This window comes from Cololabis saira, chromosome 6 (assembly GCF_033807715.1).
Source record: "Cololabis saira isolate AMF1-May2022 chromosome 6, fColSai1.1, whole genome shotgun sequence".
Lineage (NCBI taxonomy): Eukaryota > Metazoa > Chordata > Actinopteri > Beloniformes > Belonidae > Cololabis > Cololabis saira.
Genome location: NC_084592.1, coordinates 44,030,892 through 44,055,996, shown reverse-complemented (window position 1 = coordinate 44,055,996; position 25,105 = coordinate 44,030,892). Strand labels below are relative to the sequence as shown.

The 25,105-nt window shown below is 39.3% G+C and overlaps 1 protein-coding gene across 1 annotated transcript in view; it reads left to right on the top strand.

Moving 5' to 3' along the window:
• Positions 1 to 25,105, top strand: part of LOC133446216 (beta-galactoside alpha-2,6-sialyltransferase 2-like) — a 92,160-nt gene that overhangs the window by 56,115 nt on the left and 10,940 nt on the right. The window contains exons 4-6 of the mRNA XM_061724169.1: positions 9,048 to 9,145; positions 11,847 to 11,948; positions 17,512 to 17,686. Of these exons, the coding sequence (XP_061580153.1) occupies positions 9,048 to 9,145; positions 11,847 to 11,948; positions 17,512 to 17,686 (375 nt within the window). The remainder of the gene's footprint in view (positions 1 to 9,047; positions 9,146 to 11,846; positions 11,949 to 17,511; positions 17,687 to 25,105) is intronic.

Below are 25,105 nucleotides of genomic sequence, written 5' to 3'. Positions count from 1 at the left end.
CCTAACTCGTGTTTTTTTTTTTTTTTTTTTTTTTTTTTTAAACAGTGTGGCCCTATGCAATAAACCAATACAATCAGCCTACTATAGCCTATGACAAACACGCACACTTTTAACCATTTAAGATGCACGTTGTTTTACTAACACGAGGCAAAATTGTGCATTACGATGCAGAATGTTATTTACAAATTAAATCTGATAATTAAAATAAATAAAAGACATTAATTGGCATCACACTGGTGCACAGTGCACTTAATGAATAAATACCATGTATAGGACACTGGCACATGACCAGTGCATTGCAGAAAGGAATAAACAAATAAAATAGGCTAATGTATTTTTTTAGATAAATAAAAAAATACAATGAAAAGGAATTGTGCATTCAAATAACAGTAATAACAAATGCCACTATCGGAGACGTGCAATCAGTGCACTTAAACAGATCCTCAGCCTGCACAATGATGACTGATTATTTAACGTTATGTAACCATCCAGGAAATTATGTTTTAACACAGCTGCAGCTGTGTTAAAACATGTGAACACATTCACAAATTCCACTCATAACAGTTCATCACGCAAAATAAAAAAAAACAAAAACATGATCGCTCTCAACAGGTGGATTCACACAGCTTACACATTCACAAATCACACTCATAAAAGGCCATAGGGCAAAATAATAATAACAAAAATAAAAAAAAAACATTAGCTCTCAGGTGGGTTCAGGCCATATTAAGCAGGCTGGCCTCTTACCTTAAGTTAAAGCGAGTCACTGCAGCAGCGGGGGCGCAGTAGCATCTGCCCCGGAGCACTCGGCCTCGACTTCACTTTCTTCACCAGAGGGGGGAGAGGAACGGGACCCTCTGATGTGACATCGTCTCTCTCCTCATCTCTGGCTACCACTGACACCTTTTTTGATGTGAACCCAAAGTACACACTCTGAGTTAGCTTCCGCTTAGCCATGTTATTGTGGCATCTCAACTAGCCGGTCGTTGCGCTGTGCTGGTGCACACGGCTAATTTGCATACATAAAGGTGCAGGACTTGTGTTTAACCAATAAAAGTTTTGAATTGTGAATACTTGATATGGCGATCTCTTAAAGATATTTAATTGACCATTAGTGACAATCAAATTATCATATTATATTATATAGCCTAATTTATTTATTTTTTTTACATTCAGGGGGGCTCAAGGGTTAATTGGCGTATTTCGCACTCTGCTCTGAGAGCTACTTTTACTAAAATGAAAGTGGACTAGAGCTACTTAAGTTTTGTAACATTTATTCCATACTGTAACCCAAACAAACTTAACTGTCCACAGTTAACATTTTGTATCAAAACACCACAAACAATGTTTAAATCATCTGCATGTGTATTTTGGTTTTCTGTATGTACTTTTTGTGTGTTTCACACTATTAAATGAAATAAGAATGCTATCAAAACAAAATTCAATTACAAATACAGATATTGTTAATTCACTCATCGTTTGTTATATCTGCCCATGTCACAAGAGTATTCATCTTTTCTTTTCGTAGACTGCAATTTTACCTGTAAATCTCAGAAACTGCTTGAGTTTCCTCTCAACTCAAACCGTTGCAGAGTTACAGAGATTTAAAAAAGTACTTTTTCTCCTATAAAAGTCGAGGTTGCAGCCGAGACGAAGGCCGTTCTCAGTTTTAGCCACAACATCTTTAATCTCTGCAGGTGTTTCTGGGTCCGCGCTGCGTCACCAACCCCCATGTTTGTGTTCGGCTTGTGCACGTTGCCCTAAACAGAGGAAGGGCGTCTGTCTCCGGCTGTCACGCTCTCTGCTGTCAGACTTTCAGGTCTGGTTTCAGACGAACTCCTCGGCCGTGGCGAGGGGCGTTTCCATCCTGTTACCTTACCTATCCACTAGGGATGGGCGGTATGGACTAAAAAATGTATCACGATAATTTCTGGCATTTATCCCGATAACGATAAAAATGACGATTTAAAAAAAAAAAATACCAATTCAACTCCATCTTTGTAACTATAAATCTATCTCACTCTCAGTTTGTTACACAAAAACCTCATCAACGGGGATTTATCCTTTTTTCTTTTTCTTTCTTTCTTTCTTTCTTTCTTTCTTTCTTTCTTTCTTTCTTTCTTTCTTTCTTTCTTTCTTTCTTTCTTTCTTTCTTTCTTTCTTTCTTTCTTTCTTTCTTTCTTTCTTTCTTTCTGGCTCATTTCCTTCCTTCTTTTTTCCCTTCCTTCCATCTTTCCTTGTTTTCTCCCTTCCTTCCTTCCTTCCTTCCTTCCTTCCTTCCTTCCTTCCTTCCTTCCTTCCTTCCTTCCTTCCTTCCTTCCTTCCTTCCTTCCTTCCTTCCTTCCTTCCTTCCTTCCTTCCTTCCTTCCTTCATGTACGTTGTGTGTGGATTTAACGCAGAACTATGAATCTGACTTTACACAAAAACATCATCAACAGGAATTTATCATTTTTATCGTGAGATACAAATTCTTATCATGAAGAATTTTTTGACGGTTTATCGTGAACGGTAAAATATCACCCATTCCTACTATCCACTTGGTGCCTTGTGGCACACAAGGCCTCAACAGAGCTCCTCCACTTCTGCCGGTCGGCTGCTGCAGTCCTCATTTCCAGCCATGATTTCCATCCTCCTTCCCCTTTCTCCTGCTTGACGGTTCGTCTCCAGGTCTTTGTTCTTCCCTGTCTTCTCTTCCCTTCTGGTGCCCGAGTCATTGCTCTGTTGCAGTCGTTGTTGTGGTCCTGCTGCAGTATGTGCCCGAATCATCTTCCATCTTCGCAACTTCACCTCATTGCTGAGTGGTCTCATATCAGCTCTTTCCATATGGAGGCAAATCAAGGCCAAAAGTTTTGCTAATTTGAAAATAAAATTTGAACCTGAAAATTCTTTTTTTCAGTTTCAGAACTTTTTATATCAGTTTCAAATCTTTTTTTCAGTTTCACATCTTTTTTTTTCAGTTTCAAATCTTTTTTTTTCAGTTTCAATTTTTTTTTTCAGTTTCAGACTTTTGGCCCCGATCCGGCGTAGGGGGCGTGGCATCATGAGTGACAGCATAACAGAGAAGTTATCAGTAGAAGTTTGATTCAACACTTTATATACACCATATTCACGTGATTGGCAGTGGAAAAAACTGATATTAGTGACACAATTCTGTTTAAAAAGCTGTTTTAGACCGTACTTGGCACCAATCGCAGTATAAAAGCAATAAACTATGCCAGACTGGTCCTTCATTCCACCTCCCTCTTTACAAACTGTGGCTCCTAAATAGGTGAACTGGTCTACTTCCTCCATGTTTTGCCCATTGATTTGGATTTTCTCCTGATTTCTTGCGTGAATCCTCATAGTTTTTTGTGTATTGATCCTGAGTCCTACTCGGACTTCGGACTCTTAGGTCTTGTTTCAGACGGCCTCCTCGGCCATGGCGAGGGGCGTTTCCGTGACCTTCCTCACCAAGGTCCATCACATACATGTTAATGTCACGGGGGGTGTTGGCTCAGTGTGTCATCATCCCAGCGGTTCTTCCTCCCAAAAGTAAAATATTCTTGCGTGATGCAACCCGGCGATCAGGACAAATGTTACGGAGCTGATTAACTATTGAACAGACTGGACGCAGCTCCGTCTGCATCTCCAGCCTCCGGAGGAAACCAGGCTCCATCGATCTGTTGTCCTTCCCAAAGACAACACCTGGGTTACGTGAGTGATTACTGATGATCAGAGGCTTAAAGAGGGAGTCCCCTCCGTCTCTGGGCCTCGTCTCTGGTTCTGTGTGTCGGAGTTCCCGGCGAGAGCGTCGGTTTGGTTCAGCGTCCGGAGCCGGGATGATGTGATGGGGAGAGGCCGCCATCATGTGGAGGTCGGCCTGAACGACACCCCCATGCAGCTCGGCTCAGACCACATACACGACTGTCTGAGAAAATTAGAATATTGTGATAAAGTCCTTTTATTTTCTGTAATGCAATTTAAAAAAAAATACAAAAATGTCATACATTCTGGATTCATTACAAATCAACTGAAATATTGCAAGCCTTTTATTATTTTAATATTGCTGATTATGGTTTACAGTTTAAGATTAAGATTCCCAGAATATTCTAATTTTTTGAGATAGGATATTTGAGTTTTCTTAAGCTGTAAGCCATGATCAGCAATATTAAAATAATAAAAGGCTTGCAATATTTCAGTTGATTTGTAATGAATCCAGAATGTATGACATTTTTGCATTACAGAAAATAAAGGATTTTATCACAATATACTAATTTTTTGAGACAGTCCTGTAAACATAAACACCAAAAGCTTTAAATGTGCCGTTTAGAAGTGACTGAACATCAGAATCACTGGAATTAATGAATGGACTTCTCAAAGTTTCATTAGCTGAACTTCAGGACCTTAAAACGTTGAAACCTCGAGACCCGAGTCCTTATGAAGCCAGATCTGTTTGAGCAGAGAAACATCCACAACCTGCAGGAACGAGAACCTGGATTAATGAACTGCACTGCAAAAAAACTTGAGTTAGATACAAGACGCGAATAAGAAATGATCTGTATGTGCAGAAAAATATTATCTGACAAAAAACTATTTTTTTTTCTCAAGGGTTTAAAAAAAGAAATCAATCAAACTACAACTAAAACTCTACAGCACATTAAAAATACTAGCAAATTATTATAGTTCTTGGTCCCTGCAAAGATAAAAAGAGGAACCAAAACTTAATTTCAGTAAAGTAGGATTTTGTTCTTACTTTCAATTCAGTTTTATTTATATACCGTCTATTTCAACACCAGTTGTCTCCAGGATCTTTCCAGAGACGAGAACGTGACCCCCGAGCAATTACTTAAACATTCGCAGGTGAAAACTCCCCTTGAGAAACCTGGACCAGGACCTGGATCATAAGGGGGGGGTCTTATACTTGAAACCAGATTTTTCTTGTGAGAGAGAAATTAAAAAATTGGAGTCTGGATCGTCTCGGTTACCAGGAACGGCCCTGAAAACGAGGTTCTTGAGGAACCTTTTACATTCCTGTCGGTACTCCGATCGGCGTAAAGGAGCTACCTGGCGGGCAGGCTCGCCACCCGTCCCTTGAAATACGGAATCGTTCCGTAATTGGGAATTAAAAGTTGCGTTCCATATTGAACCAATACGGACACATACTGTATTATGCTCTTATTTATTTATGTCATGATATACAGGTGAAGGTTGGAAAATTTGAATATATTGCAAAACTTCATTTGTGGTAAATTGAACTTAAGGTGAAACAAATATATTATTTCCCACAACATGCAAAGTGAGATATTTCAAGCCTTTTTTGTTATAATTTTGATGATCATGGCTCACAGTTTATGAAAACCCTAAATAAAAAATCTCAAAAAATTAGAATATATTATGAAATCAATAAAATATTCAATCATCAAAATTATAACAAATAAAGGCTTAACATATCTTGCTTTGCATGGAATGAGACTATGTAATGTACATGTATTAGTTTCACCTTAAGTTGAATTATTGAAATAAATTAACTTTTACACCATATTCTAGTTCAATTATTGAAATAAATTAACTTTTACACCATATTCTAGTTGAATTATTGAAATAAGTTAACTTTTACACCATATTCTAGTTCAATTATTGAAATAAATTAACTTTTACACCATATTCTAGTTGAATTATTGAAATAAGTTAACTTTTACACCATATTCTAGTTGAATTATTGAAATAAATTAACTTTTACACCATATTCTAGTTGAATTATTGAAATAAATTAACTTTTACACCATATTCTAGTTGAATTATTGAAATAAATTAACTTTTACACCATATTCTTCACCTGTATCTATATTCTACATCTTGGCTGATGTGGACATACATACTGTAGCATAGGGCTGGCTGTCTATACAGTCATACAAGTTCAATGCTATTAAAGCACTTCAAACTTTAAATCAAAGCATTTTTTTTTCATATAAAATAAACACATTTTTATGCAGTTTAGAAGTTTTGGGGATGTCCTTTTTTTGGCTCGTGCGCTGCTGAAATCGGGGCGTCCCTTATTTCTATTTCTGAAAGGTGGCAACCCTAGATAAAGATCACAAGAAAAAAAAACATGAATGGACGGAGTTGGTTCAGGCTTCGTTGTGCATCGCAGAGGTCAGGTGGGGGGGGGGGGTTACCGCCGAGGTGCGTGCTAAAAATGCAAACAAAAACACAAGCAGCATTCTTGTTTCTTCTCCGTCTTCTCTTACTCTGTTCTTCTTTTCCCCCCTTTTTATGCTGCTGGTCGTTTGCAGGCAGGAAACAAAGGTGCGACACCGCCCCCTGGTGGTCAGCTGGGACCAGAGCTGGTAGAGGAGCAGAAAACTGTACTCAAGTAAAAGTAGTTACTTCAGAATAATGTGACTCAAGTAGAAGTAAAAAGTAGTCATCCAAATAATGACTTGAGTAAAAGTAAAAAAGTACTTGGTGAAAAAACTACTCAAGTACTGAGTAACTGTTGAGTAACGTCTGATTTATTTTTTTAACACAACCATTCAAACAGACAAAAGTACAAAATAATCATCTTCAGGCAAATTAAATCAATAAAATAGATAAAAATTAATACAAAATAGCTTAAATTTAAATAATCTTAAAGTAAATTCAAGTACTTTAATAAAATAAATAAAATAATAACAGAATAGAAAAATAAATTAAGCACAAGTAGCACAAGCCTTTGTACTTTTCTTTTTTAACCAGGCAGAACTAGAACAAACATGAACTCATAGAAACTCTGTGTGTGTTTGACTCTGTGTAAATGTGACAAAACATGAAAACAAACTTTTTTCCCAAAGAATCACCCAGTGATGTCATGAGATTGACGCGTACGTGGATAAAAGGGATAAATGAAAAGTAACAGCTCAACGTAGCCTAATGTAGCGGAGTAAGAGGAACAGTTTCTTCTTCACAAATCTACTCAAGTAAAAGTAAAAAGTATAGTGATTCAAAACTACTCCTAAAAGTACAACATTTCCCAAAACTTACTCAAGTAAATGTAACAGAGTAAATGTAACTCGTTACCTCTGACTGGGACCTTAGGCGGTGATTTTGGGGGATGCTGTTGAATCCTGTGTCCCCATAATAGTTTGTTTGAACTTTTTAAATATTGAAGTTGGGAAAAATTGTGATGAAAGAAAATACATTTTCTTCCTCAAAAACGTATATGATGGTTGAGTACAAAAAGAGCTTATACGCCAATAAACACAGACGTGTTTATTGTATTATGTGGGATCACGAGCCGGAGGATCATCCGTTATTCTGTCGGCTCAGAGCCGCTGGAGGACGGCTGAAGCTGATTAATCGATCAGCAGACGGGAACACATTTATCTGCAGTTATTACTACAAACATCCATCAAGCTTGAACATTTTTGTGGCCCTGAAAAGGATGTGAAGGAAAAAACAGATCTTTTCTGGGATGAAATTGTTCAGCCTCCCCCCCCCGGAGACCTGGAGGCGGTTGCCGGGAGACGGAGGTCTGGACCTCTCTGGTTAGGCTTCCCGCCTCCAGCAAACCCGGATTCATTTAAGATGATGGATGGAAGAGACAGGAAGGTGATTTTGATAAGATACTGAAGCAGAACCTGAAATAAAAACTATTAAAACTATTAAAACCAGCCTGTTCTCAGACTTCTGCCGTCGTATCACCTGTGGTGATCGAGGGTTGAACGTGATGATGCTTTCACCTCCAGGGGTCCGTTTCCGGTTCCAGAACAGCGGATTTGAGTTAATTTACTCAACTCTAAGTAGTTTCACCTGGGGTTAAGCGCGTGCGCCACAACTATCAAAAGCCAGTATCTATAGAGCCCTGATACGATTCACCATGGCAACCGGCGACAACAAAAGATCCACATACTTTTTCTTTTTAAAAAAAAAAAAAAAACAAAACAAAAAAAAAATCCCTTTGAGGAAACATTACCCGTAGTTTGCATCTGAAGATCCACATACTTCACGCCGTGTCCTTTTTCACCCGAATGGAATTAGAGATTTTAATGCGCGCACACGGCGAATTTGAACATGTTTTTCGAAAAAAGAGTAACACCGCAGCACAGAATAATATAAAATTAATTTAACAGATCTCCACATCATTCACCTGCAATCCTGTGGAACTCCTTGATGGCTTGGACAGGTTTATGATAATAGGCTTGCCACCCGTCCCTTGAAATACGGAATTGTTCCGTAATTAAAAGCTGCGTTCCGTATTGAACCAATACAGACATATATTATGCTCTTATTTATTTATGTAACAATATACAGGTGGAGGTCGGAAAATGTGAATATATTGCAAAACCTAATTCGTAGTAAATTCAACTTAAGGTGAAAAAAATATTATTTCCCACCACATGCAAAGTGAGATATTTCAAGCCTTTATTTGTTATAATTTTGATGATTATGGCTCACAGTTTATGAAAACCCCAAATAAAAAATCGCAAAAAATTAGAATATTTTATGAAATCATTAAACAATTCAATCATCAAAATTATAACAAATAAAGGATTAACATATATTGCTTTGCCTGTAATGAGACTATACATGTATTACGTGGTCTGATAACCATCTCCCGACGAATATTTAATTCTCTGTGCATTAATTCTGCACCTTCATCAATTGTGTCTTCATCAAAAGGACATGCCGTGTTCGTGACAATGGACTTCTAATATATATACTGACTCTGTTTTTAATGACAGACGGCAGAACTTCGCCAAAACTCGCCTGCTGACTGAATTAATGAGGAAATCAAATGTGCGTGCGGCTCTGAAAGAGGCGGAGACGCAGAGAAACTCCAGGTTCATTGAAACTAACCTGGTCCCGACCAGGTTAGTTTCAGAGCGTCTGTTACTACGGTAACTGACCGAGAGCTTAAGTTACCTCTCTTTGTGAAACGGAAAACTCAGAGTTTCCCTCATTTCAGGGTTAACAGACTCAGAGTTTTCACTAAACCTGCTTTGTGAAACGGACCCCAGATCTCATCACTACCTGCGATGATGCTGCTGCTGCTGCGATGTTGACGGGGTGCATTTGCTTTGTCTTTCAGACTCCCATGATGCAGTTCTGCGGTTCAACGCTGCACCGACTGAAGGCTACGAGCGCGACGTGGGGAACAAAACCAGCATACGCATCATCAACTCCCAGGTGAGCAGAAGTCCGGCTCCGAGGGAACGAGGTAGTGAGTCATTTTCCAGCTGTTTCCAGGCGTTAAACGCCGGTCCGGAGGAATCCTCTAAGGCAGTGGTCCCCAACCCCCGGCCCGGGGCCCGGTACCGGGCCGTGGGCCATCTGGTACCGGGCCGCACAGAAAGAAAAAATTGTTTCTGTAGAATCCCTGACTGATGATGGATGACTCTCAAACTGATGGTTCACAATGTTTTTATTGCTTGGATGTAAATACACTGCAAACACACCGTAAGAGCTATGAAGGAATAAAATACAATAGAGTTAGTCTTTTTAATTTATATAAGCATGGCAACCAAACTCAATATGTACATAAATACGGCATAACATTTGCAAAGAAAACAAATACTTATCAGCAGGAGCTGTTTGTGTCAGTTAGGCTCAACTTTAGCATTCCTGACACTAGTTTAGTCTCTCAGACAAACTTTTTACTGCCGTTAAACTTTTACCGTTAAAGTCTGAAGCACCGGATGTTTACGAGGTCTCGGTGAGACGCCTTCAAAATAAAAGCTCTAAATATTGGTCTCCTTAATATATAACAATAAAATAAAAGCCTGGCTTTAAATAACGTTAATGAGAACACAAACATAAAAACACATTTATAGAAACACTGATATTATAGGTAATTTACAATTTCCATTATTTCATTTTATTTTTTCAAAAATGATGTATTATTATTATTATTATTATTATTATTATTATTACTATAGCGAAAATACCACAGTTTTTAATGCTGATCTTGTCATTTTATTTAGTTTTTATCAGCTACACCTTTAGATTGATTGTAAATAAATAAATTGTTTGAGGGTTAAGCCTCAGATTTTAAAGAAATAACCGTGTTTTCACGTACAAACGTGAAATAAAAAAGTGCAACTGAAAAATATTTCCCAAAATATCTGGCTTTAGCTGAGCATCCACTAATTAAATGCACAAATACAGAAGGAGTGAAGTTATTCAGTCATTAATCAAGCTTCAAACAGGAAGCTGATGTGACATCAAAAATCTCAACAGCCACTTTTAACTCAGGTGGTGTTTTCCTGCAAATACATGAAAAAAAGGGAAGTATATCCAAAAAGGCTGAAAATAATGTAGGTTTACCTGAGAACTTTAGCATCACCTGAGTCACAGGTTCCGTTCCTGCTCTAAGGAACATGTTTATCTCATCTTAAACATCAGGAATGCTTCAGACTTCCTCCTCTGCAGCTGCACTGATTAATTATTTAAGAGCTTCTCAGGACAGAAAGGTCCCGGTAACTCATGAGTACTGAACCATCGATCGCCTCCTCCCAAAGTACCGGCCATATTTCTCCAGGTATTTCTTTAATCTTAACTCTTTAATCATAATGTCGAGCCAAAAGCCATAAATATGTTTTATGTTGAATAAAATATTAAAGGTAATATTAAAGGTAAGCTGTTCCAGAGTCTCGGTTCTGGCACCGCTCCATCGCCGCTGCGCCTCAGTCTTGACCCGGGAACATCTGGGAACATCTGGGAACAGCTGGTCAGTCGACCTCGGAGCCCTCGCCGGGTACGAGGGTTTACCGGTCCAGTCAGGCGGGCCGGCGCTGAGCCTTGAGGCGTGATAAAAGTTTGAACTAGGGATGGGCGGTATGGACTAAAAAATGAATCACAATAATTTCTGGCATTTATCCCGATGACAATAAAAATGACGATACAAAAAATACCAATTCAACTCCATGTTTGTAACTATAAATCTATCACCACATTCAGTCTTTGGAGCCAAAACACTGCTCTAAAAGATACTAAATACTACTAAACTACACCAATTAAATTAAATTACCGTATTGGCCCGAATATAAGACGACCCTGATTATAAGACTACCCTCTCTTTTTCAAGACTCAAGTTTGAAAAAAGACTTTTTGAACACCAAATTCAATTTCAACATTTTTTTTTTTTTTTTTTATTTCAAAATCATCTGAGATTAAAATCAAGATATGTCCCCCTTTCAAAATTCTTCTGGTGGATTTGTTGCTAGGCAACAGGCTTTAGCATATGAGCTAAAATACACTTAACCCTTGTGCTGTCTTTGGGTCAAGGAAGGAAGGAAGGAAGGAAGGAAGGAAGGAAGGAAGGAAGGAAGGAAGGAAGGAAGGAAGGAAGGAAGGAAGGAAGGAAGGAAGGAAGGAAGGAAGGAAGGAAGGAAGGAAGGAAGGAAGGAAGGAAGGAAGGAAGGAAGGAAGGAAGGAAGGAAGGAAGGAAGGAAGGAAGGAAGGAAGGAAGGAAGGAAGGAAGGAAGGAAGGAAGGAAGGAAGGAAGGAAAGGAGAAGGAAGGAAGGAAGAAAAGAGGAAAGGAGAAGGAAGGAAGGGGAGAGCAGGAGGAAAGAAGGAACAGGATAATTAGGTCATTTTGACCCAAAGACAGTACGGGTTAATGTTGTTTTTGATAAAACCAGCGTTTTTAGAAAAGGAAAAAGAGGGAAGAAGTAAAAGTGAGACCTCAGTACCTTTAATGTAACTTGGAGGGGGGTGTTTAAGACCAGACTGTATTTCCGGTCCTGGCTCGGTCCAGATCAGTCTCAGGGGGGTCACATGACTCCAGAAGCAGATCCTCTCATCTCCACGTGGACCTGACCGCCTCTTAGAGCTGATTCAGAAATAAAAACCAATCAAATCTACTTTGGTTGTGTTTGATTCCTGCAGATTCTGGCCAATCCCAGACACCGGTTCAACACCAGCTCCATCTACAAGAACGTGACCCTGGTGGCCTGGGACCCGGCGCCGTACGCCGTGGACCTGCACAAGGTGGGTGTTAGTGGTAACATGCATGTTATGAAACACACACATTCTTTTTAGCTTATTTTTAAGCTTATTGAAACTCTTGTTATATGTAAGAATGTATGTAAGATTCAGGGGTAGCACTCGATAAGTGGTTACGTTTCCAACATGTTGGTGGAACCGTGAGGTCTGCCCAAGAGCTGTCTTGCCTTCTGTCTACAAATATATATATATATATATATATATATATATATATTTATATATATATATATATATATATATATATATATATATATATATATACATACATATATACACACACACACACACAGGACTGTCTCAGAAAATTAGAATATTGTGATAAAGTTCTTTATTTTCTGTAATGCAATTAAAAAAACTAAAATGTCATACATTGTGGATTCATTACAAATCAACTGAAATATTGCAAGCCTTGTATTATTTTAATATTGCTGATCATGATTTACAGCTTAAGAAAACTCAAATATCCTATCTCAAAAAATTTGAATATTCTGGGAATCTTAATCTTAAACTGTAAACCATAATCAGCAATATTAAAATAATAAAAGGCTTGTAATATTTCAGTTGATTTGTAATGAATCCAGAATGTATGACAATTTTGTTTTTGTAATTGCATTACAGAAAATAAAGAACTTTATCACAATATTCTTATTTTCTGAGACAGTCATGTATACACTGGTTCATATATTTACCTACAATTATATACATAAAAATTACTATAAATCTATATATCGACATATCTACATATAACTATAAATCAATGTATATTAGTATGTGTGTTCTGTGACACCGATGTCACGGTTGGGCGGGAAAAGCAGTGCAGGAATGTGGGAGCACGTTGCCGTGGCAACCTCTCGCCTCCCTCCTCCCGCTTTCATCTGACTCCCCGTCTCTCCTCCACCTGACTTCCACGTCTCCTTGAAAATCTGCGAGAATCCTTTTAAATGACGTGTGTGTTCCTGACGACCTGCGTCTCCCTCTGACGGGGTGATAATCGCGCCACCCGTCGTCCCGCGTGACCTCCGCCCCCGTCACACGACACCACGTCAGATGATCCAGCGCTGCTTGATTAAACCGGACGGAGCTGACTTTTACCTGCAGACCTGCCGCTGGTCGTCCTCCAGCGCCGCAGGCGTGAAAACTGCACTTTATTGCTGTTAAAGAATTTGTCAGGCCGAGACTCAAAGCAGGACTCAGATGCAGAGAATATTAGATAACAAAAGGCTTTTATTGAATTCCCCGGAAACCTTGGGCCGAGTGACAAACAAAACGCTATAAACAAAACTAGACACTAAACTCTGACTATAAAAGAAACAAACACAAAACGCTCAGTATGGAGGAAAAACCTGCATATATTACATCAATTAGGCTTCAAACACAAATCACTCTTAAAGGGGACCTATTATGAAAAACAGGTTTCTTCTTGCTTTAACATATATAAAGTGGTCTCCCCTCAGCCTGCCAACTCAGAGAAGGAGGAAAGTAACCAAATTCTGCAGTGTCAGGGCCAGGGAGAGGAGTCTTGAGGGACAAACCTCTCCCCCGCCTGCCCGGGCCGTTACCCTGACCCTCTCACTCCCACGCTGCAGGATCCAGTGTTGTGCATTCAGAGATGCTCTTCGCCACCGGCAGAGGATGCTGCACCATGTACAAAAGAGAAAAAAAGAGAAGAAAAGGGGGGACCAGCACAAGAAGCTACAGGAGCGACTCTAACACACTAGAGTTTACACTACCTAGAGATTTACCAACACCAGCTAGAGGTTTACTAAACACTAACTATAGGCTTTACTAAACAGAAAGGTTTTAAGTTTAGTTTTAAAGGTGGAGGTGGTGTCAGCCTCCTTAACCCAGATTGGAAGTTGGTTCCATAGTAGTGGTGCCTGATAGCAGAACGCCCGCCCTCCAAATCTACATTTTGATACTCTAGGAACTACGAGTAAACCTGCACTCCGAGAACGGAGAGCTCTGCCAGGAACATAAGGCACTATCAGGTCTTGCAAATAATGCGGAGCTAAGCCGCTTTGGGCTTCCAGTCTGATCCAGTCTGATGTGACTTCTACGAGCCATTCAGATTCTGCTCCCGTCGTTACGTAACCAAAATGCAAACCACGCCCACAACTATAAAACCGTGTAACTGCATGAGAGCGTCCGACTATCGCATCGCACTCCGTGACATCGGACGCTCTCTGTCCATCTCCCTCCAGCAGCTGCCACTTTATTGAGGTTTTTGTAGTGAAATGAGGAGGAATCATAGAGATAACTTCTCATTTCAACTAACTGGATCAGCCGTTCCTCATCCGTGACTGTTTCCTACAGCGCTTTCAACCGGCTTTCAACGCGAGCAACAGGAAGAAAATAGAAGCAGGGCGTCCGACAAATGTTCAGCTCAAAACGGCGCGCAGCGCAGTGCTGCAGCCAGTTAGGACAGTCCAATAGAAAATAAAGCAATGGAATTGATTTTGTTGCTGATGCTCGATCGCATAGCATGCAGTTAGGACACGGTGTAAATAACTCCGCCGGTCGGAGCTTCCGCCATTTTTTCGTAGCGGTGTATCGCGTAATACATGCAGCCAATCAGCACAGAGTCTCATTATCATAGCCCCGCCCACTCAGAATCCCGCATATATAATGAGGTTAGAGAATGGGAAGATAAAGACATGGTTTAGAGGCTGAATTTCTAATTTATTTAGCAAAAACAATCAAAAGCTTGTTTTTTAGACATTCAAGGCCTGTTTAAAATAGTTATTAGATGCCATAATAGGTCCCCTTTAAAGAGGAAAAACCAAGAACTATGAATCTAAGCTAGGATATAAGTTAACAAACAAAGAAGTCACTCTTTAACAAGGAATAAACAAAGCGTTATGAATCTGAGCTGTGGTAGAAAATTTACAAACAAAAAAATCACTCTTGAACGAGGAACATAGACTTTACTATGGTGATTACTAGGCTGTGGACCAAGACTCTGGTGCAGGACGAAGACACTCTGGCACAAGACAAGGGGAACACAGACTATTTAAATCAGTGGTGTCAAATGTGCGGCCCAAGAGAGATTTTCATGCGGCCCGTGAGAAGTTTCCAACGCAAAAAAACGAAATGTTAATTTACTAAAATGGAAGGCATAAATAATTGCCATGAATCGCAGCATATCCGATAATATATTTCTTCTACAAATCCATCGTTATTCCTCAAAGAGAGCAGTTTTCAAATTTTTTTAGTTTTCTAGAGGCATTTGCCGATTTTATTTCTTTGTAGACGATCGTTTATTTTTATTAACTGACTACTATTATATATTTTCGCAGGAAAAATATCAGTGTTAAAAAAGATGATAGAAGATATTTATTCTGAGAATTTCAGTTTTGAATACGAGGATAGTGACAAAGTAAAACGGTTAAAAAGGAAGTGCTGACTTTTTCGGCACACTGGTGTAAATATCCGCGCCGATTTTTAAAAATAAATACACTTAATTGTACTGGAAAAATCTCTAAATCACAAAGAAACACTCTCAGATGTAATAAGAAAGATTTTGCTTTTAATTAAATTTCCTATAAAAAAGCGAAATATAAAAAAAACACTTGTTTCTGTTTATCTTTGTAAAATGATATTAAAAGTATCTTACATAATTTGAAAAAAAACGAGAAATTTCAAGAAAAGATCCTGAAGAAATATATTTTACATAATTAGAGTGTAAACAAAGTGCATATTTCCTTTAAAATTAACTAAACTGATATTGGATTAGATAACAATAGTAAAAAGAAAAGAATTAGAGCCCGCGAGAAAAAAATTGGTCAAATCCGGCCCGCCAAGCAAAATGAGTTTGACACCCCTGATTTAAACCCATGGAGGGAAATAGGGGACAGGTGGAAACACATGAGGAAGGGCAAGTGACCTGAAACGAGAGGAGAATTACTTTTCAAAATAAAACAGGAAATGACAGGACAAAACAAACTCAAGACAACCTCACCACGGTGTGACAGAATTTTATTTTGTATTATTTAATCACATCTTTGTTCGTCTTTCCCTCTGGGATCAATAAAAACTCTGACCTGAGCTCGAGTCGTCCGTTCCGGCGCCGCGGCGATCGATCCGGTGTTGTGTCTGCAGTTCCATCCGTGCGCGGTGCCGTGATCACGTCTCCATCGCCAGGGATTTCTGTCTAATTTAAAAGGATTAAACCTCATTTTCCATTCAGCTCGGATGTCATTGATCCTCCAATTAAAGTTGTGTTTATTTAATCAGAAGCTGCAAACTGCTGACGCTGGACGTTGGTGTTGAATTAGAGGAACGATTCATTAAAACAACGTTAGCAGACGGTGATGGGAAGTAGAACGGGCGGATCTGAATCAATCAGACCTGATTACATCTCCGTTAAACGGCTTCATCCAGCGAGCAGATCTGCTCCTGGAGTCTTCGGTCACGGACACGTTTACGTGCTCAGAGAGAGAGAGATGGATCTGTCAGGTCTTTGCAGTTTATCATGTACCGTCATGTACGTTAAACAGGAACAGCAAATGTCAGGGTTTTTTTTTTCTTTAATTTAATTCTGTTACACATGTGGACCTATGGAGGATTTTTTGTGCCAAAATTAAATAAATAAATACATAATTAATTAATTAAAATGGGAATTAAATATATCATTAATTAATTAAATGTGTCATTAATTCATTAAAATTAGAATTAAATGTCATTGATGAATTAAAATACAATTCATTTTAAGTAAAAAAATACATTTATTATTTCAGCATTTAATTAATTAATGACAAATTTAATTAATGATTTCGTGTTGCTGCGTGTGAATCATGAAATGTAAAACTGTCAGTTTCACTCGTCAAACTTTTATTAATAACGTTTTTATTAATTAACAAATTAATTAATGACATTTAATTCTAATTTTAATTAATTAATGACACATTTAATTAATTAATGATATATTTAATTCCCATTTTAATTATTTAATGATGTATTTATTTATTTAATTTTGGCACAAAAAATCCTCCATAGAAAAAAGCCATTAAGGACAAAAGCCATTGAAAATAAATGCATCTTAGTATAATGTAAATATATTAAAGAAGCATATATGTGTACTATTGAGCATTAACATGTGTTTCAGAGAGCAGGAGATATGATGACTAGTTGCCTATAAGTATTGTAATGGTGCAAAAAGTCAAACTTCATGTTCATGTTATCATTTATCCTAACCTTTATTGGAATGTACATCCAAGTTTAGTTGCAGGAATCTGAGGGAACGGATGTAAGAACAAAACTGGACAAGAACAACTGAAACAACCACAACCAAATTCACTCTATCCGGATGGAGCAATTTAACTGGATAGTTTTTATTTAAAGGCCGAAATGAAATAGAGTAACGAGGCTGTTTTTAAAATGTAAGGAGTAAAAAGTACAGATAATTGTGTGAAAATGTAAGGAGTAAAAGTAAAAAGTCGTCTGAAAAATAATTACTCCAGTGAAGTATAGATAACCAAAATTTCTACTTAAATAAGGTAATGAAGTATTTGTACTTAGTTACTTGACACCTCTGTCTCCTGGTCTGCAGTGGTACACCAGCCCGGACTACAACCTGTTCGGCCCGTACGTGCAGCACCGGAAGCTGCACCCGGACCAGCCCTTCTACATCCTCCACCCCGGCTACGTGTGGCGTCTGTGGGACGTGATCCAGGCCAACACCCAGGAGAACATCCAGCCCAACCCGCCCTCGTCCGGGTTCATAGGTGAGTGCACGCATGCGGGTCCACGTCTCCACTCCACAGTACTGGAGATGAGGGGGGATGAGGGGGGATGGCATCCCCCCCTGAAATAAAAACAGTCAAAATCATCCCCCCTGTAAAACTGCCATCCCCCCTTTCCATCCCTTATGTCATTTCATCAATGAATGTGGATTTACTGCTATTTCAACATTTAGAGTCATCACCAGAAAAATAACACCAGAAAAATAACTTATTTGACAATTTTCACCTGTTTCAAGTAAATTTTCACTTGAAATAAGTAGAAAAATCTGCCAGTGGGACAAGATTTATCTTCTTATTACAAGCAAAAAAATCTTGTTCCACTGGCAGATTTTTCTACTTATTTCAAGTGAAAATCTACTTGAAACATGTGAAAATTGTTGTTTTTTCCAGTGATGAGTCTTATTTTAAGTGTAATGAGATTTTCTTACTAAAATGAGACATTTTAACTAGAAATAAGACAAATATTCTTGTTAAGATTGTGAGTTTTTGCAGTGATCCATTTTACTTATCCTGTGAAGGACAGAGTCATATTGATAAGTTCAGAAAAGTGTTTTTTATTGTTGTGTTTTGATGTATTTGATGTAAGCCCAGTGGATATTTAAAGCTTACAGAAGGCTGCATTTAACTGCTGCTATGTCATTCCTGCAGTATTTCTGCAGGTGTTTTGGTCACTGCTATTATTTGTAATATATTATATTATTTGTAATCAGCACAAATGATCTGTCCCCATATGATAAAATCCACCATCCCCCCTGATTCTTTTTTACAACTCGAGTACTGCCGCTCCGTCCTCCGTTTACGTTCACGGCGGTCCGCAGCCTCCCAACAGAACTTTATTCCTATACTTGTAATTATTTTCTGCTGATAAACCCGTTAGTGTTTCTGTGTTTTACATCCATCCATTTTGTAATTATTAATCATAAAACATATTAATCATGGTGTAGAAGTCAGCCGGAGCTTTATTTATAAAATTGGCTGTAACAGACGTTCAAGTGTCTGTTTAACCTTGTACTGTGTTCGGGTCAAAATGACCTAATTCTCCTGTTCCTTCTTTCCTCCTGCTCTCTCCTTCCTTCTCCCTTCCTCTTTTCTCCCTTCCTTCCTTCCTTCCTTCCTTCCTTCCTTCCTTCCTTCCTTCCTTCCTTCCTTCTTCCCTTCCTTCCTTTTTCCCTTCCTTCTTTCCTCCTGCTCTCTCCTTCCTTCTCCCTTCCTCTTTTCTCCCTTCCTTCCTCTTTTCTTCCTTCCTTCCTTCCTTCCTTCCTTCCTTCCTTCCTTCCTTCCTTCCTTCCTTCCTTCCTTCCTTCCTTCCTTCCTTCTTCCCTTCCTTCCTTTTTCCCTTCCTTCTTTCCTCCTGCTCTCTCCTTCCTTCTTCCTTCCTTCTTTCCTCCCTTCTTCTCTTCCTCCTTCCTTGACCCGAAGACAGCACAAGGGTTAAATATCTCTGCAGCAGAAATAAACATGTGTATATATATTTATGTATGTATATATGTATATATATATGTATATATATATATATATATATATATATATATATATATATATATGTGTGTGTGTGTGTATATATGTGTGTGTGTGTGTGTATATGAATGTATTTATATACATCAGGCAGCTCTCATAGACTCTTCTTCAGCTCAGTACGACGATCGTTTTCTTTTCATAATAACAGACAATTGAGCCATTTAAGACGAGGGTTTAGTCAGATTTAAAGAATGACCCAGCGACTTCATCCATCTCATCATAGACATTCAAATAATGACAGAAATTCCCACGACTGCCTCACGAGATGCACGGGACCGATATATTAGGAAAGTTTCGACAGACGAGAGTATAACGTTTTTGTTAGGGTCGCCACCTTTTAGAAATAGAAATAAAGGACGCCCTGATTTCAGCAGCACAGGAGCCAAAAAAAAAGCCCCTAAACTTCTAAACTGAATAAAAATGTGTTTATTTTATATGAAAAAACAAAATGCTTTGATTTCAAGTTTAAAGTGCTTTAATAGCATTGAACTTATATGACTGTACAGACAGACAACCATACTAGCAACTTAAATGTCCTCCTATGATATGTATGTCCACATCAGCCCAGATGTAGAATATAGCCTACAGGTGAAGAATATGGTGTAAAAGTGAATTTATTTCAATAACTCAACTAGAATATGGTGTAAAAGTTAATTTATTTCAATAATTCAACTAGAATATGGTGTAAAAGTTAATTTATTTCAATAATTCAACTAGAATATGGTGTAAAAGTTAATTTATTTAAATAATTCAACTTAAAAGGTGAAACTAATATATTACCTAGTCTTATTACATGCAAAGCAAGATATGATAAACATTTATTAGTTATAATTTTGATGATGGAATTGTTTATTGATTTCATAAAATATTCTCTAATTTATTTTTTATTTGGGGTTTTCATAAACTGTGAGACACAATCATCAAAATTATAACAAATAAAGGCTTGAAATATCTCACTTTGAATGTAGTGGGAAATAATATATTTGTTTCACCTTTAGTTACATTTACTACGAATTATGTTTTGCAATATATTCAAATTTTCCGACCTTCACCTGTATATTATGACATCAATAAATAAGAACATAATATATGTCCCTATTGGTTCAATACGGAACGCAACTTTTAATTCCCAAGCCCGAGCTGGAGGTGAAGCCAGAGTCCTCCCCGCTGTCTGGCACACACATAATAATAATAATAATAATAATAATAATAATATTATTATTATTATTATTATTATTATTATTATTATTATTATTATTATTATTATTATTATTAATAACATATAAAGATATGGGCTCAGACGCCACAAAGATTTTGCTGGCCTTAAAGGTATTGTGACATGAAAAACACATTTTTCTTGATTTTTTGTGTTTTGTTGGGTGTCTTGACATCAATTACACCCAAAAAACAACGAACTTTTAACATTCAGTGTATTGTGTGCTTTCTGGGATTTTCCGCATAACTATGCAAAAACGGCTCATCTGGTTTGCTGGCGGGCCGTGACGTAACGGCCCGCTAAATCACCGCCCCCTCCACCCAGCTCCCTGCCTCCGCTCCTCTCCAGCGCACCATAAAGGCTGATTTATGGTTCCGCGTTACACCGACGCAGACCCTACGGCGTGGGTTACGCGGCGACGCGCTACGTACACTGAACTCTACGGCGTAGGCTCTGCGTCGATTTAACGCGGAACCATAAATGAGGCTTAACACGGAGCTGATTAGAGCCTCTTCTGTTCTAATCACCGGAGGAAAACTGCTAAGAAGACCCGCGGCCACTGACTGGACTTAAGATAAGGAGACACTGCTGCTTGCATGCCTTTATTTTTATGATTGTTTGCTGTGGACTGTCTGCTTCGCCCTGCTCCTTTTCCGTGCATGCTTCGCCTGTCGCTCTCCGACGCCGCTGTGAGCGTATTGCTCGCGGGGAGCTGCGGTCCCGGTCCTCTGGTGCCGGTTGGACTTCATCCCGGGCTGTAGTCGCCCTGTCTGGGCTGTGTGTCGGTGTTTGTGGTTTGGTGTGTGTGAAGACGGCAGAAGTGTGTAGCGGTTGGTTGGAGGAGGTTTGGAGGAGGAGCGGCGCAATGATTGACAGGAAAGGGGAAAAAGGACCCGTTTTTCACGGCGCAAAAAAACACTGTAATAAAAAGCCAGGAATGGAGTACTAGAGTGAAGTTTTTCTTGTTACACTCTTTTAGACACATTTGAGGGATGTTGGCCAAGACTTTTAATAGTGTTAAAAGCATGTTAAAAATGATGTCACAATACCTTTAATGTTTCCTGTGATTTATTTTGTTGATTATTGTTAAATTTAGTGTTGATGTGTGTGTGACAGACGTGTGTATGGGGCGTTAATGAAAATACAGGACAAATCCGTATTAGTTCAATACGGGTCGCAACATTTTTTTCTCAAATAAAGGACAATTCTGTATTTTACGGGACGGGTGGCAACCCTAGTTTTTGTTCCACCGGTTTGTTGACTATGGTTCATCTGGTGTCGAGGAAAAGACCTTGTTAAGTCATCAAACATTTTGCTTTCATTGCGTTCTCGCTGGGATTGAAAGCCACGTGTAGCATCTCTTTTTATTACAGTGAAGATGTTGATTAAAACGACTCAAAACAAGGAAATAAACAGAGTAATGAGAGGTTTCTTGGCAGGATTTGGTTTCAGGCCTCGTTTCTCCGGAGAAACGGCTCCGTCTCGTCCGTATCTGCAAACATCACGATCTCTCGTTGGTCTTAGTAGGTACTTTATTGTGAAACTTTGCAACTTTCTTTCCATGTCAGTCCAGAGATGTGTCTTTTCGTACCAACACATGTGAAAGTTAGCGTGACTCTTAGTCGTTACAGATGACTTCATGTATAAAAAAAATGCATGCAAAGAAAGAAAACAAGTCATTTCAGAGACGGAAGAACCTCGACGGACATTTAAATGAACACCAGCAGACCAGGATCGTAAATGTTCAAATACATACAAGGTGCAAGTTTGGACGACGTCCTCATGTGGAAACGTTTTTTTTTTTTTTACTCTGTAACATTTACAAAGCACGACAACAGCTGGAGGAAAGGCAAACAGATGTTTAAAGGTCACATATTCTGCAGTTTTGGATCTTAATGAAACTGTTGTACTCGGACTCTGAAACTCTGAGGCTCCGATGGATCTGCAGACTGTATGAGAAGATCTGTGAACGGACTTGTGAGCCGGCCGATTTGCGCTCGTCTCGTTTCAGTCGCAGTTAGCCACTTTAGCTTAGCTGACTTAGCTATGATGCTAATTAATTTTACGTTCATTCCGATCAAATCCGTCCGAATGTCCCCGTCTACAGCTCTGTTTGCAGCAGCACCTCCCGTTTCTAATGTTTTCATGGTTACATTGGAAATGGCGCTCTGTTAGCACAAGCTGCCGCTGCTAGCGAAGCTCTGACCGGTCCAGACCGGTCCAGACCAGCCGACAGCCGGTACCGTTGGTCTGTTAGTAAAACTGACCAAAACATGTTTTCGTATGGTCTTTTAGGTCTTTACGTACAGCTCTGAACTCAAAACCGCCCTAACACGTGTCCTAACTGCACGCGAGCGTCCGACTATCGCGTCGCACTTCGTGGCATCGGACGCTCTCTGTCCTGAAACACTGAACGCGTTATCGGCCCCCACGTTCTTTTGATTGACACCTGAAACTCGCTTTTTAAAAGGCTGATTTATGGTTCCGCGTTACACCAACGCAGAGTGTACGGCGTAGGCTACGCGGCGACACGCAACGAACGGTGCGCGTAGGGTACGGCGTCAATTTTACGCGGAACCATAAATCACTCTTTATTCACCGCACTGCCCGCCCGTGCGCTCCTGAAAGAAACTACTAAAATAACTCCTAAAAGAGTAAAGAGACAAGTAAAAGATGGGTGAATACTTATACCGTATTTTTCGCACTATAAGGCGCACCTAAAAGCCTTTAATTTTCTCAAAAACCGGTAGTGCGCCTTATATATGATCATTACGGTAATTTCTGTTACTGTAGTCAGGGGGATTGTGGGTAATGTAGTTGGTGTCGCCGAAGTAATGGCGCTAAAAACGTCAGGAATCGGGAAAACGTCAGGAGCAAAGCTGGTTTTTATTTTGTTAATAAAGTTTGACATACGGTACTTTTTTTTTTTTTGCATTTGCTGTAGGATTTTGTAGCATTTCCCGTAGCGCAGCTCCATCAGGTAGATGCTAACTCAATCCCAGCAACTATAGTACGGTATTTTACCAGATATTTAGTGCGCCTTATATATGGAAAAAGTTTTAAAATACGTAATTCATTGAAGGTGCGCCTTATAATGCGGCACACCTTATAGTGCGGAAAATACAGTAATCTTCCTGCATTTGTACTTTCTAAACAGAAAACAAGCTTGATATTGTGATATTTAAATGTTCTTCTATTTTCTTCCTGCTGCTCGCGTTGAAAGCCAATTGAAAGCGCTGTAGGAAACAGTCACGGATGAGGCTGATCCAGTTAGTTGAAATGAGAAGTTATCTCTATGATTCCTCCTCATTTCACTACAAAAACCTCAATAAAAATTATTGAGGTTCTTGTATTGAAATGACTGTTTCCTACAGCGCTTTCAACCGGCTTTCAACGCGAGCGACAGGAAGAAAATAGAAGCAGGGCGTCCGACAAATGTTCAGCTCAAAACGGCACGCCGCGTCGCTGCATCGCTCGCAGCCAGTTAGGACAGTCCAATAGAAAATAAAGCAATGGAATTGTTTTTGTCGCTGACGCTCACTCGCGTCGCAGTTAGCACAGGCTGTAAAGGGCCGTGGCTACGGCCGATCTCCATGTACGATTATTGACCTCGTGGAATAAAAGCTTGAAAGCCAGAAAACTGAGCATCTTACAGTCTGAGTTGATTTGTGAGCCTTTGAATGTCAGAAAAAAAGCACAATATGGGACCTTTTTTGAGTTTAAATGAAGCGTCAATTCATTAAACTTCTGATCAAAGCACAAACATATGATCTGGCAGCTTCACGGTGGCACAGCGACACACTGACGAAGAGTTAAGAGTTAGAGTTAAGAAAAACAACAGAATTAGCCTGGAGGTTTGAGTTTCGGAGCAAAGAGGGAATAAGAACTTGAGCTGAGGTGAGCAGAAATAAAAGCTGAGTCATGTTTCCTGAACGAGGAGAGACGGCGTGAAACAACACGTTTCAATATCTGGTAACGACGAACAATAAACACTGCGACAGAAGCAGGTTTTTTTAGACGCAGTATTTCATAAAGAGCGAAAGTGAAGCCACCGCAAGCGGCCGGGCTTATGAAGTTTATTAGAAACGGAGAACACGCCGGAGCTGCAAACACGCCGGAGCTCAGCGAAGGTTACGATGGAGCAGCTTTGATCCGGCGTCTGTTTACTTTGGAGGTTGCACTTCTGTCTCCCGAACACCCAACAACTCCTCGTTCCAGCCTCCCAGAGCAAAATAAGAGGGAAAAAAAGGATTTTCCTCGAAAGCAAACGGATCATTTCAACCATTAACTGTTTTGACGAAGCGACAGTTGAACATGTGGATTTATGGGAAGCAGAAAGCTGCACAAGTGCACAGGGAAGCGATGGTGAGCCTAATAAACCATTGTTTTTCTGATCGTCCCGGTGTTTGAACTTCATCCTGTCCGTCTTATCCTGGGTCGTCCTCTCACCTGGTTCCTGGCTTCGCCGGTGACGTAGTCTCGCCTAGGCCTGGGCGATAATCCGAAAATTTACCGACATTCACTGCGATGACCAACGTCAATTTTCCCATGTCGGTAAATTTGGTGTTTTGATAAAAAAAAAAAACGTATTTAGTCTGTTTGGACTGTGTGCTGATAGGATAGTTTCATTCCCCTTTAAGGGCGTGTCTGTGACTCCACCCATTCAG